The sequence below is a fragment of the Plectropomus leopardus genome, chromosome 15 (assembly GCF_026936395.1).
Source record: "Plectropomus leopardus strain MGB_pleo_1.0 chromosome 15, ASM2693639v1, whole genome shotgun sequence".
Classification (NCBI taxonomy): domain Eukaryota; kingdom Metazoa; phylum Chordata; class Actinopteri; order Perciformes; family Serranidae; genus Plectropomus; species Plectropomus leopardus.
This window is the reverse complement of record NC_142190.1, coordinates 34,117,501-34,130,606: the sequence shown is the minus strand read 5'-3', so window position 1 is coordinate 34,130,606 and position 13,106 is coordinate 34,117,501. Positions and strand designations below refer to the sequence as shown.

The following is a 13,106-nucleotide window of genomic DNA, read 5'->3' as shown; positions in this document are numbered from 1 at the left end:
TTCAGTAAAATGTATCTACACTGCTTAATTCAGCATGGCGTGCTTTAGTTTTCACGTTGATCCACAGCCTCCCCCTGAGGGGCTTAAATGGAGGTGAACTCATGCAGGGGGCTGTGGATGTCTGACATGGCCGCTGTTTGATGCCCCCTGGTGCAGTTAGGGTGTGTGTGGGGGGGGGGGTCGCAGCTTATAGTTGTCAAGGTCAATTAATGAATGCAGGCATGAAACTGGCAGGATCCCCCCAAATGCCCAGGGCCTCATGAATTATCCAGAAAACACATTAAAAGACAGAATCTGATCTCCTCCAATTAAGATAATTTAGCATTTTCCCTGACCAAATGCTGAAAGTGTAGCAGTCAGGTGTAGCCTACATCACTCCGTCTGCCTCCACCCCTCCTTCCCTCAGCATCCATCCTCCAGCTTGCTACACCACAGCGGAACCAGCAAAGAAGAAAGTCCCGCATGAGCTAATTTTCTTATTCGTATAAATGTAGATTGCCCTCTCTGAGGAGGACACCTTAACCCGTTCTCTCTCTGTTAAAACAAAGACAGTTTTTCTTTTTTGTTTGTTTTTAACCCGCTCATTCAGAGGCTCAGCTCTGCGCCCCCCTGCCCCCCAACCCCCGCACCTTTAAGGCAGTGGAGAGGGAGACAATCGGCTGCGGAGATGGAGGCGAGGGTTTATGTCTCAGTGCTCTGAGGCAGGGCAGGTTTTAAGCGCAGGGACCAGTCTGCGCAGTTTGTGTGTGCGGCTGCGAGGGGAAGATGCGTGTGCTTGTTGCTCGCCGGACGGAGAGAGGCGGCGAAGAGAGAATGAGTTTTCAGCGCAGCTAGCAATCAACTCCATGCGCTTTTTAATCCTCGGGAAAAAAATCCAACTTTTACGCATTTTTTTTCCATTTACCTGAGATGACATGTTGGGCTGTTTTCAGTGCAAATACTTCTAATTCAGTTCGTTTATTTATTGATTTGTAATTGATCATTTTCTTTATTTCGATTTTGGAGCCTTTTGGTTTTTTTTTGTTTGTTTGTTTGTTTGTTATTTTGATTGTTTCATCGTGGAGTTGAGTGTGCGCATGCAGTTTGTTCTATGCGTCTTCAGCCTCTGACTCAGCAGCAGCAGCAGCAGCAGCAGCGGCGGCACATCTCACCTGGACCGGAGCGCACCGAGCCGAGCTCCCTCATGTTCCACGCAGAGCAGCGCTTCGACACGGGGGGAGGGCTGCACTGAGGCCCGTCGCGGTGCAGTCAGTCGAAAAAAACGGAGACGCACAGTTGTGGATCATACACTAATTCCCGCCGTAACAGAAGACAATCAACAGCAGGAAGAAGCTCAAACCTCCTCCTCCTCATCGTCTTCCCAACGTGAAGGATTGAGAGAGAGGGAGAGAGAGAGAGAGAGAGAGAGAGAGAGAAAGAGAGAAAGAGAGAGAGAAATTTGCAAGCTCTCCTTTCTTTCATTGCAGTTGACTTGTTGCAGAAATAAAAGGAAGAAATAACAAGAAGAAAGAGTGTGGGGAGAGAAGAAGAAAAAGCATAAGCTTGGATATTGAACGGAGCGGGGCATGTGGATATTGGCTCTTATCTTTTCCCAGTACATCTTGAATGGTAGGTGATGCATTTGTTCACGGTAAACTTAAAATGTCTGTTAATTATCCCACCGGGCAGAGTGTACAAATAATAGCATTTAAAGCCTATAGGCTAATCATTTCCACATGAAATATATAGATTTTTTTATTTTTTTTTTTTAATTTTTAATTTTTGTCTTGGAAATTGAACGGGAGAACGGGTTGTTGCCATGTCCCGACACAGGCATTTGGGCTTTTCGGGATTCGATAATTATTTTCGCATTCTTTACAGAGAATAAGTGTTTGAACGGTTATCCACTAGTTTTGAAACATTTACGATTACCCTGTTATCAAATAAAGATAACGAGAAATCTACACACACTCACACACACACACACACACACACACACACACACACATACACACACACACCACAGAGGGAGAGAGGAGAAATGTAGGTTGAGTGATAGGTGCACTATATGCTGCATGAGGAACAAGGCTTTGAAAAATTTAATAGTTATTTTAAATTTTATGCAACTGGATTTTTAGGAAATTCTAGGCCCCCAAAATAAAACCTCTGAATAATTTTTGCTTCATGCTCTGCTTGTACATTAAAGGATAATTGATTGTTTCTTATCAAACTGCATTGGGCCTCAATCGGGGTGTATTTTCCTACATCATTTTTAGATGCTTAATGTGCAAATTAAAGCTTACCCTTTCACTGTTTCACATACAAGGCTTATTAAAAAATAAACTTTAGTGAATAATTTCGTTGGTATGCCTTTGCATGTACACCTGGTGTATTTACAGTTTGTTTGCTTAAATCTTAAATCTGGCTGCAAATTACATTCAAACTGAACAAATCTTCATTTCATGAAAATGAAATAATTTCTGTTCAAAATTAATTCTTAATTAAAATATCTACCACTAAACCAGTGAGCATGATAATGAAACATGTAGTATATTTACTTGCATATTATATGAAATAAATATTGTTGTAATTTTAAGTATTAGATAAGTTACACATATGATTGTGTGTTTGCATGCTTTTTGTTAGATTTGTCGAGTATCCTCTGTAAAAAGGATTAAATAGGTTGGCTTTGCTTTTTTTCTGGCATTGCACCCGCCATATTAGAAGCACAGACATGGAGTCATTTCGGATTGGAAAAAAAAAGAGACAATCCCTTTTAAAGCCCTTATCACCCTTGCCCAAGTACACACCTCAAAAAATGCATCCAGACCCTTTTTGTGCACAGTGAATCCCTCTAAAGATAGGGCTGATAATTGCCAATTGTTTGTTTTGGGACTAAAGGTGACTGATTTTTACAGCGAATACGAGAAGGGTGTGTAAGGGAGGGGGGCAACGAGCAGGACAAGGGGCTGTGGTGTAGGGGGTAGGATGTACATGTGGTGGAGGGCAGAAATCATTTCAGAAGAAATTGGGGTATTTGGAAGATCTTTTGTGAGAGAGACAAAGAGAGAGGGGTTAAAAAAATCTAAAGTGGACACAATGTAAAGTGAGAGTAGAGGGCGATGCGTCAAGCTAAGATGACAGGAAAACCATTTTGTGGCCATGCTGAAGGGTTCGGTGAAGGCAGTGGTTATTTATAGTAGAGAAGGGAGTAAAAGCAACGATACTGATGTAGCAAGGAGTCTTTTCTGTAATTGAGGCTGGACAATTTTAAAAATCAGAGGACACTGCTGTCCGTTTCAAACCTCATACTGTGCTGAGATCTCTGTTTGCTGAGCACGATCTACTGCTTCGCTTCTGAATGGCTTTTTTAGTCTCTTTGGTCCCGGCAACAGCGTTGCAAAATGGCTGCTGCTAGAGACATCTACATGGAAACTTTGAATAGCAACAACAGCACTTGTAATCTTGACGAATGCTACATTTATGGTTACTGCTGTTGCACTTTCATTCATATCGACAGACCCGCCTCTTTTGTCACTGACCTTTTCTATTAATTCAGAGATTCAAATGTTGATTTTGTGGCAGCAATTACAATATTCCAGAGTACATTATGACAATCCACTACTTGTATTTCAATTCTCTCTGTACCGTGCTAAATTGACAGTATAGGCAGAATAAAAGGGCCATGAATGTTGATCTTTAAACAGTATTCTCTCTGCTGCACTTTTGTTTTCCCCAAACAGACCTGCAAAGATTAGTCTCAATAAGCTGCTTCCGTACATTTTGCACCTCTGCAAGACAGAGAGACATAGCTTCCTGAAATAAAGGCTTTTAGGGCTATGGTCCAGTATGGGCTGCTGAAGTTGTCTCTTTGGAGACCTGGGTAATGAATGTGCTGCAGTGTGGGCTTTGGGCTTGAGCAACACTGCACTTTGTTCAGGTGATCCTGGCAATGCTTCAGCCTATTACCATCTCCTGATAATAGTCCTGGGAGTCACATTCTCTTTCCACACTTGATCTGACTGAGATGCTCGATTGCTCAAACAGACATACAGAATCTGTTTTTGGCTGTTTAGGTTTTAATGGGTGTTTGTGTGGATATTTAGATTATTTGCATTGCCTGTTAGTAGAATATATATTTAAAATATTACAGCTTCATTTTGCAGTGGTTGTTTATGAATAGCATCAACAGTGGAAACTCCATTTTTCTCTGAATTGTCATTTGCCAATTTGAGGACACATTTGCAAGCTCAACTACAGTAGATACATACAATTTACTGCTGTAGACACTAAAATCTGCTGTAGAGTTCACTTCACTGGTGCTTGAGCTTTTAAAGTGCTCTTGCAGAAGTGTCTATTAAAATCTAAATGGAATTGGAACAACATATTCCAGTTATGAAGAGCTAAAATTGGGGAAATGGCATAATGTTGTTTTTGCTCCGCTATGCCGGGCGGGGCGCGGGTGGGGGTAGAGGGGGGATCTGACACATGCTCAATTGGATGCTAATAAGCCTTGTAAATATACAGCCAAGCTCCTCAATTGGCTCTTAGTATCCCTCTGTGCATGTGTATTTTTAGCTTTCCATTTAGGATGATGAGGGGCTGCTCGAGAAAAGGTGGCTCTGCTTATTAAAACATAAGCATTTTCAGTATGACTTGATCCAGACTTCAAACATGATTAATGTAAGGAAGAATTTCTTGTCTTTCTACATTTTTCCTGGTTCAACTGTCATCACCAGCAGTTAGACTGCTCCAAGGCACGACAGAGATAAGAGCCAATCAAGCGCACAAAGGAGAGGTGGGTTTGCAATGAAGGTTTCACACACATAGACGTCATTCAGTGGTGTGTATCCAGATAACTGTGCCATCTAAGAGCAACTGCTTGATTTTATTATTTGTGTGTAGCTTAGTGGGTCTGGAAAGATTGTGAACAAAAGTCAAAGTGACTAGCACAAAATTTACTTCAACCCAAACCTTAATCTTTTGTGACCTTAACCAGTCCACATATCAAAGTATAAAGTATCCAGTGTATGAATGTATGTGTGAATGTGGCGAGAAGTAGTAGTGTAACAGGGCTTGAGTCCTTGAATGTCTAGAAAAGCTGTAACAAGTACAAGTCCATCAACCATCCATCCTATTGTCTTTCGGCGTAGCACTTTCTTCAGTCAAAAAAAAAAAGAAAAATGTTATTAGCAAACATAATATGGGCATCCATTTTTTCCCCATGCACTAAGGATCAGGACATCACTCTAATTCTAATTTGTATTATTGCCACATGGACATTTTGTGCCAGACACCTTCTTCAGCGTGTAGATATGGCAGTATTGGTAAAAAGAACAAGTAGAATATGAAATAATTATGAAATCTTCTTGACAGTGATGGGGTTACAACACCATCCTGAAAGCCAAAATTTCATAGAAATGTCAGTCTTTAAGATGATCTTGATGTTTTGATGTCAGATACAAAGTTTGGTAGTATTTGATTTTAGCTTCTTTTTTTTTTTTTTAACCAGTCAAAACAGCAATGCTGCTTAGAGGTCACATTAAGGCCAGTGGGAAACTAGGTCTGTGCAGACTGGTGTTCTTTGGTATACATCTGTCACTTCACATAGAGCCAGGGCGGGCTGACAGAGTCACAGCAACACACATCAGCAAACAACAACTGAGCTCAGCTCCTCAGCTGCACATTTATATTAGCACACCAGTCATCATAATGTAGGCCACTGCTTATGCTGTGATTATTTTTTTTTTCAAGTAAGTGGTCGTCATGTCTTGTTTTAGTCCTTACCAGAGCAACTGTATGTGCTGATGCTACAATGTATTAATCACATAATGTTTTTTAACAGTGATAGAACGTGTATACATTTATTTCATCCATATTTTTAACATTACATGTTAAACCACAGACAATTATTTCTTAACAGTAGTGTAGGGAAAAAAGCAACCCAAAATTAAATTAGTTTTAAATATTTTTCAAAGTAATTTAAAAAATCAAATTTTTTATTTTCCATAGTTACACATTCAGTAATATGTAATCTGATTGCTTGAATTAAGGTCAGAACTGTTTCTTTATTGACTTTATATTTTCCAGCAGTGATCAACTGAAGTTTAGTTTCTTGACTATCTTGGTTTAACTGTGCATGAAGCTTAATATGAGAGGGTACTGGCGAGATGCTGTTGTCATGTAATCACAGGATTTGTCGCTGCCATTGGCTCAAGATTTTTGTATTGCTTCACTGTGTGCTTGTGCCTTAGCTGAGCTGTTCAGATGAGAGTAGACTCAAGCATATGTTAATGGGTGCACATTGAACTGTTAAAGGTTTCATTTAACCCAGACCGGAATGCTTAAGGAGATGATAGTGTGTAGTGAGGCAGAAAAACAGGAGGAGGAGAGGAGGAGGGAGGGACACAGACTCAGCTTGTGTTGGTTGTATCTAAAGCTTAAAGAATCATGTTGAATCAGCCTGTCCAAGCACACATCTCTCTCTCTCTCTCTCTCTCTCTCTCTATATATATATATATATATGTATTTGCTTTTGCTGTTCCTTGATACAATCCGTTAGAACAGATTAAAGATAAAAATACTTCCAAGCTGAAAGTTTTATGTATAAAATCAACATTGTTAAAGATGCTAATCAAAATCTGACATTTACGCACATCTACCACTTCACATGGTCAGAAAGCACATTTGATTGACTGATACATCATTACAATTTTGTGAGACAGCATAGCCAGTCACTAGAAATCCTGTTATTTGTTTGTGTGTCATGTATTGCCTGTGTTCCTGCAAAATGGCATTGCTTTAAGGTATAATAGTTCAAACACATAGTGAGTAAACTCTGTAAAAATAATGGAGTTTTCTGCAAATGTTAACTGGATCGATGGCTTAACAAGTTGACAGTTAGTTGTGTTGTTTGTGTCTGTAGGCTTTCAGTTTAAAATAGGGCAGTAGGTTAATGCTGTGGCCACGCAGGTACAGCAAGAAGTAAGCTAAGTTGAGCTCAGACTAAATAAAGTTCATTGCTCTTTGCTCATTGTCTTGTTTACACTGATGTCTGCCATGACAGATGAAGAGGTGCCAGCAGGCAAACCATATTATTTAATTAGACAAAAAAAGCAGATGGTGACATTATCTACTTAAACCCATACAATGACATTTTAAGGCTGGTTGGCAGCTCTAGATCAGTACCTGCTGTATATCCTGCATCATTACAGACTATGTTGCAGTAATGGCTCTTCTGAGATCCTGATAAATGCAGTCACACGAAGACAGTTGTTGAGATAGCTTAATTGTGTTTACATAAGTTACAGCTGGGTTACAGTTTTTTCGATCTGAATTTGAATCTCACTTTATGAACAAAAGGTGACATTCATAAAGTGCTGCCAATTTGCCAAACACAGCGCTTGGCCTTACTCCACAGATCAGGGGTTGTGTTGAGTTTTACATTGACACATTAATTTTTAACTATCATGTTTTTTTTTAAATAACTTAATCTGATGTAGAGATTTTAGTTGCCTGAAGCCTTATCATCCTTTACTTCCCTCAAACCGATTTTCTTGGAATCAATTGAGAAATGTTGTTGTATTGGCAAAGATATTTGAACATTTTGTGTAACTTGTTTATATTTACTTTGAAGATATCGGCAAAATATTTTGCCATTGGACATTTTGCTTATGGTCAATGTTAATACATTTGCTATATTTGTTGATAAGGAAGCATTGCATTATCCCTCAAAATCCCTCAAATGCAAAGTACCAGTTGCATTGTGAATGTTATTGCTTGACTGATGGTGTTGTTACCAGACAACTTCTACAAAGACTGTGTGTTGGGGTTTCTCATGTGCCAAATGTATGGACTGACATAGAGACGGCATCCCTTTTCTTAAGTGCCTTTACCACTGCAAAACACCCACTAACACCAGCTAACATCTGTTTTTTGTATGTAATTGGAAAGGTTACAATCGTCATTGACTCCCAGGTCAGCTGACTCTGCAGTTGTTGAAGGTATGTAATGGCTCCGAGCTCCGATCGGCTTCCATTGTATTGTGAAGGAAATACAACACCCAGGTGGACACGCTAATTTTAGTCACTTTGCAAGATGCAATGACAGGCCACTACAAATTACCGTCCATCCAGCACCATCTAAAGATCATTCCAAATTAGTCTGCACTAACTTTGAGACAGACTGAACACACAAGAGAAATTAACAACAGCTCCTCTTTCTACTAAGTTCATTATATGTAGTGCACAGCACACACCAACAGAGCTCAGTCTCGGTCTCTGTTGGTTAAACAGGCAGCTGAGCTTAGAGACATCGCAACACCTAGTGGTGGAAGGAGAAATTAGATCTAATTTGGTAAATTAAGGATTTTTTTTCAGCCCAATCAAAGCTTGAACCGTGGACTTACTAACTAGATTACAAGCAAGAGTAATTAAGATGGTTTGGGTGAGTTTTATTTTGTTTCTGCTGAGTTTGACTAAAGTGCATTTTTTGATGAGTTAACATAGCAATACGGCCTTGTCAGTCTTCTGTGACTGATAGAAAGTTAAATTCAAAGGTGTACAGTTGTGTTTCTCTGTTTTATAAGGAAACGTAAGCAAATAGGTGAGAGAATATAACTTTTCTCAAAATTTTAGGGGTTTTTATTATGTATTTATAAGCCTAAAAAGCCAGCCTATTCTCCCAGTGCCCAAAAGGCACCTTGGAATACATGAAATGCTGCTGGAGGGCGTCAAGTGAGAATTTGGCTGGACATAACCAGTTGGTGTCACTCACTTACACCGTCATTTACCGTGTAACTGTGAAATTTCAGGAAGATATATGGATATGGAAATACGTTAACATTTTCACTGACCTTTTCACTGCTGCTTTCTACCATCTACCAACTCCTAACTGACTAATTTACTTTCTTGCCAGCCATGATGTTGAACAGGACACACCAGTAAAACACACTCACTGACACACACACACACACACACACACACACACACACACACACACACACACACACACACACACACACACACACACACAGAAAGGCATGCTTCTCCGCTACAAAGTGTACACAGCTCTGTTCTACTGGCAATGGGAAAGGAGTCTTTAGCATATTTTAGCAGCTTTAACCATGTTTAAAAAACCTGCATGTACATGCTACTTTTCATGGAAAAAGGGTAAACATATACCATAGGCTATGTAAGATAGTGCTGTTAGATGTACCAATTCAACTGAGGCCTTTAACTACCCTAACAACTTAGTATACAGCAGACACACTTCAAGTCCAACAATGTCTTCCATTTCTCACCTTCTGCTTATAACGTTTGTGTCGAATCATTGGCAAGAAAATACTATATATCAGTGTGTCCTCCAACTTTGTGTAACCTATGTGGTGAGGCAAAAGTAAGACTTTTAACAGAGGCTGTGGTGTCCTTCCATTTTAAATCATTCAACAACCATGTAGTCTTGAAGGTGTACAAACACTGTAAATGACTTTGACAGAATTCACATTGCTTCATACTTAATATTTGTTCATCAACCACAAACTTAAGTAGTTACCAAAGCCCAGTAATGACTGCTAGAGTAACCCACCATTTTATTTTATTTTTTCTCTTGATTTCCTGTTCATTCACTGGCCTTGCATAAGTCATAGACATACAGACATGACTGTGATTTGTTAGATGCAGAATGAGGATATACAATCAGCCTATAGCCCTCAGACTTAGGATATGAGGTCTCAGCTTCTTAGTGTTCTGTGCATGTGGCCAACAAAGCTGGCGAGCTGATAAATTAGACTATATACTGATATTTATTATGTGATTTTTTTGTAAACAAGAACAAAAAGCTTCCATCAAAATATTCACAATGTAATTCACGAAAGCACAGCTTATTCTTATCACGAGACTCAAGTAGGTTGGTCCGTACAACAGCAAAACATTGATAACAATACCAGTAATATGGTGCTCTACAGGAGCAGAGTGTAGCTTTATCGGATGGAATACAGAGAATGGGAATGAAAAAAATATAAATTTTATCAATTCATAAAAAATAAATGGTAAATTATATTGATTATTTTGTAAAAAAAAAAAAAAAAAAAAAATATTAACTATAAAAGACATTACCAAAAAGAAATGATGGAATCAGGATCTCTCTGGCAATTTCCTCCCCTATGGCTGACTGCTGGATTTATTCACTGGGCATAACCAAACTATGCTAATTAGCATTCAAAATACAGCTCAGTTCTTGTAGCCTGAAATGTCTAACATTTTCAAACATTATGGCAAATGTTTCATTAAAGTGTTGCTAGCCCCCAGCTCCCTTCTGCTCTCATCTCCACTCTATCAGGCCTGCCCCAGTAATGATTATGCTAATTGCTGTTTGATCAGATGATTAAATTATAATTTAAACGCTCTGAATATGTTGATGTGTATTTTGCTGCCTGGCAGTGTTTGCAGAGCCCCCTGTCACAAGGCAGGCTGTCTTATACAAACAGTCCAGGTACAGGACAGGAAGAGCTGCATGTAGGGCTACACTGGGGGGGGGGGGGTCATTATGAACAGATATAAAACCCTATTTACAATATACTGTGGTCTCATAATCATGTGATGATTAATAAAGGATCACTCACATCTGTATGTTGATTGAGTGTAGCTCTAATGCAGATCGCTGCCATTTTTTCACCATTGCTGGTCTCTGTTATTCTCAATTGCCCGTGTATTCATCAGGGTGATTTATAATCATAACAATGCCCACTATTGGAGTCAGTGCTACTCTGGCACCACAAGGTGTATTTTCAGTGTGACTATTCTGTGATTTTAATCTTGTTATGCTTCTCGACTGAAGTTAAAGTGAAAACTTCAAGATTTTTAACTAGAAAGAAACACACACAGATTTACACGTTATAAACTGGCTCCATTGAATTAGAATGAATCAAAAGCACATTGAACTGGACACTGACCACTGCTGTGTTCATTTGACATTTGACATTTGAAAATGCTGATTGTTGTTAGTTATTGGTAAATGGACTATACTTGTATAGCACTTTTCTCCTCTTATTGACCACTCAAAGCACTTTAACACTACATTCAGTCACATTCACCCATTCACACACACATTCACACACTGGTGTCCGAGGCTATGGTACAAGGTACCACCTGCTACTCAGTAATCATTCACACACACTCATACTCCAATGACGCAGCATCGGGAGCAATTTGGGGTTCAGTATCTTGCCCAAGGATACTTCGACATGTTGCTCAGAGGAGCTGGGGATCGAACTGCTAACCTTCCGAAAAGAGGACGACCCACTCTACCTCTGAGCCACAGCCGCCCCAATGTGGTGTTTAATGGTGAAAACACCATTAAACACCACACACACTCATTCACTAGTTTGAGAACTCCATTTTTGCCCATTCCAACATCCATTTTTTCTTATCAGACAGAAAAATACAACCATACACCGATGGTGTGGTTTCTCACCAAACTATAATGTAACTGTATTTTAATTGCCTTGTTGCTCTCATTGTTCACTCAATTCACAACTCAGCAGAAACAAAAGCAAAACTTAACATAATGGTCATAGTTAGTCTTGTGTGTTATATTGTGTGTCCACTGTTCCAACAATCACCAACTCTGGTTTGGTCAAAATAAAGCCTTTATTTACTGAGTTAGATTTAAAAATATATTGATCTGCACGCTGTTTATCGCTGACCTCTCTCTCTGCCTGTCAGCTATTGGCTGATCAGCGGCTCTCACTCATTCTTTGGAGATGGTCATGGTGCTGTCGGGTTGGTTTTTTGGAAACGTATTTCCTCTCTGCTGTTTTGGTCGTTACTGCAAAATCTCACCTTGGTGATTTCACAACTTGCAGCAAGACAGTTTGTTTATGGAAGTTTACATGGAGGATGGCCTGCCGTAACTGTTGCAATAGCAAAAGTACACCTAAAAATGGCCACCTCACCTACCATCCTGATATCCTGATTTGAATGAGAATGTCTGTTCTACTCTCATTCTGTTTCTATGATTGGTTCACGCTAAATGAGGACTCTTCTGTAGTGGGGTTACTGTAGATGAGATACTGGTCTTTGAGGCAAATGGAGAACTGTTGAGGGGAGGGGAGGCAGGGATGGAGGGAGAGAGAGTTGTGGGGGTGGGGTGGGGTTTCTAAGGCACAAAAGGATAGCTATGGGCGGAAAGACAACAATGTCTAGTCATCTGACCCACAATCCCATTTAACCCCAGGACTTTGATTTGCCCTCCACTGTCAACTGTTTATTTCACCTTTTTGTTTCTCTCCTGCAAAGGGATTTTATATTCACCACCTCAAGATGATGCAAAACAACATATAATTTTCTTATAATGACTTGCTAATATATTGTGTATTAAAGACCATTATGATAAAGATGTAAACACATGTATTCTACAGTTTTCTATGAGGCTATGAATCAATGTTACCAGGGCAACACTCACACCTGCACATACAAAAATGTGACATCTTTAATGTTTGCTCAGTACTCAGTGCATAGACATTACATAATTTGGGAAGCAGTGTTAGATGCACAGAACTGATTAATAGAATGATAATTTCCTCGGGTTGAATAATGTCCTCTATCTTTTTGCACAAGTGAAATAAGTTAGTCACCTACTGCCTTCTCCTCTTTTGTGTGTTTGAAAATGTATTGTGCAAAAGCAAATGTTCATCTGAGTGGGCCATCTATACACCAATACAGCATCTCACTGCTTCCTAGTGGTGATTATGGTTCATAACCTAAAACAAGGCCCATGGAAAAGTATGTATGTGTGTTTGTTATATAAGCAGAGTTTTAGTATCCCACACACTTGAAATCCTGAAATGGTGGAGAGGTGTCTTGCATGGATTATTTGGCAGGCTTAAAGTGTCAAATTGCCATGTTTTGTGGTTTGTAACCAGTTGTAGCGCCACCTATTGGCAACAGAAAAAGACATACTTTGATGTACTCCTCTTCACAAGTTGAACAGATCCACCTCAAATGTGTTTGAGACCTGTAAATTATGAATTGTAAAGTTCTGGTGCATGCACAGTTTCTGGAGTTTTAGAGCAACTTTAATCCCTGAAAAATGCAATTAATTTGAGAAAATAATAACAATTCCTTTAA

At 39.5% G+C, this 13,106-nt stretch overlaps 1 protein-coding gene across 2 annotated transcripts in view; it reads left to right on the top strand.

The window, feature by feature from the left end:
* The first annotated feature begins 573 nt into the window (after positions 1–573).
* The window catches only part of dscama (Down syndrome cell adhesion molecule a), a 129,265-nt gene continuing 116,732 nt past the window's right edge, over positions 574–13,106 (top strand). Inside the window, exon 1 of one of the 2 annotated variants that reach the window (XM_088088407.1) lies at positions 574–1,608. In XM_088088407.1, coding sequence (XP_087944533.1) covers positions 1,566–1,608 — 43 coding nt within the window. In that variant the 5' untranslated portion in view covers positions 574–1,565. The remainder of the gene's footprint in view (positions 1,609–13,106) is intronic. The other variant, XM_042499673.2, reaches the window with a different exon arrangement.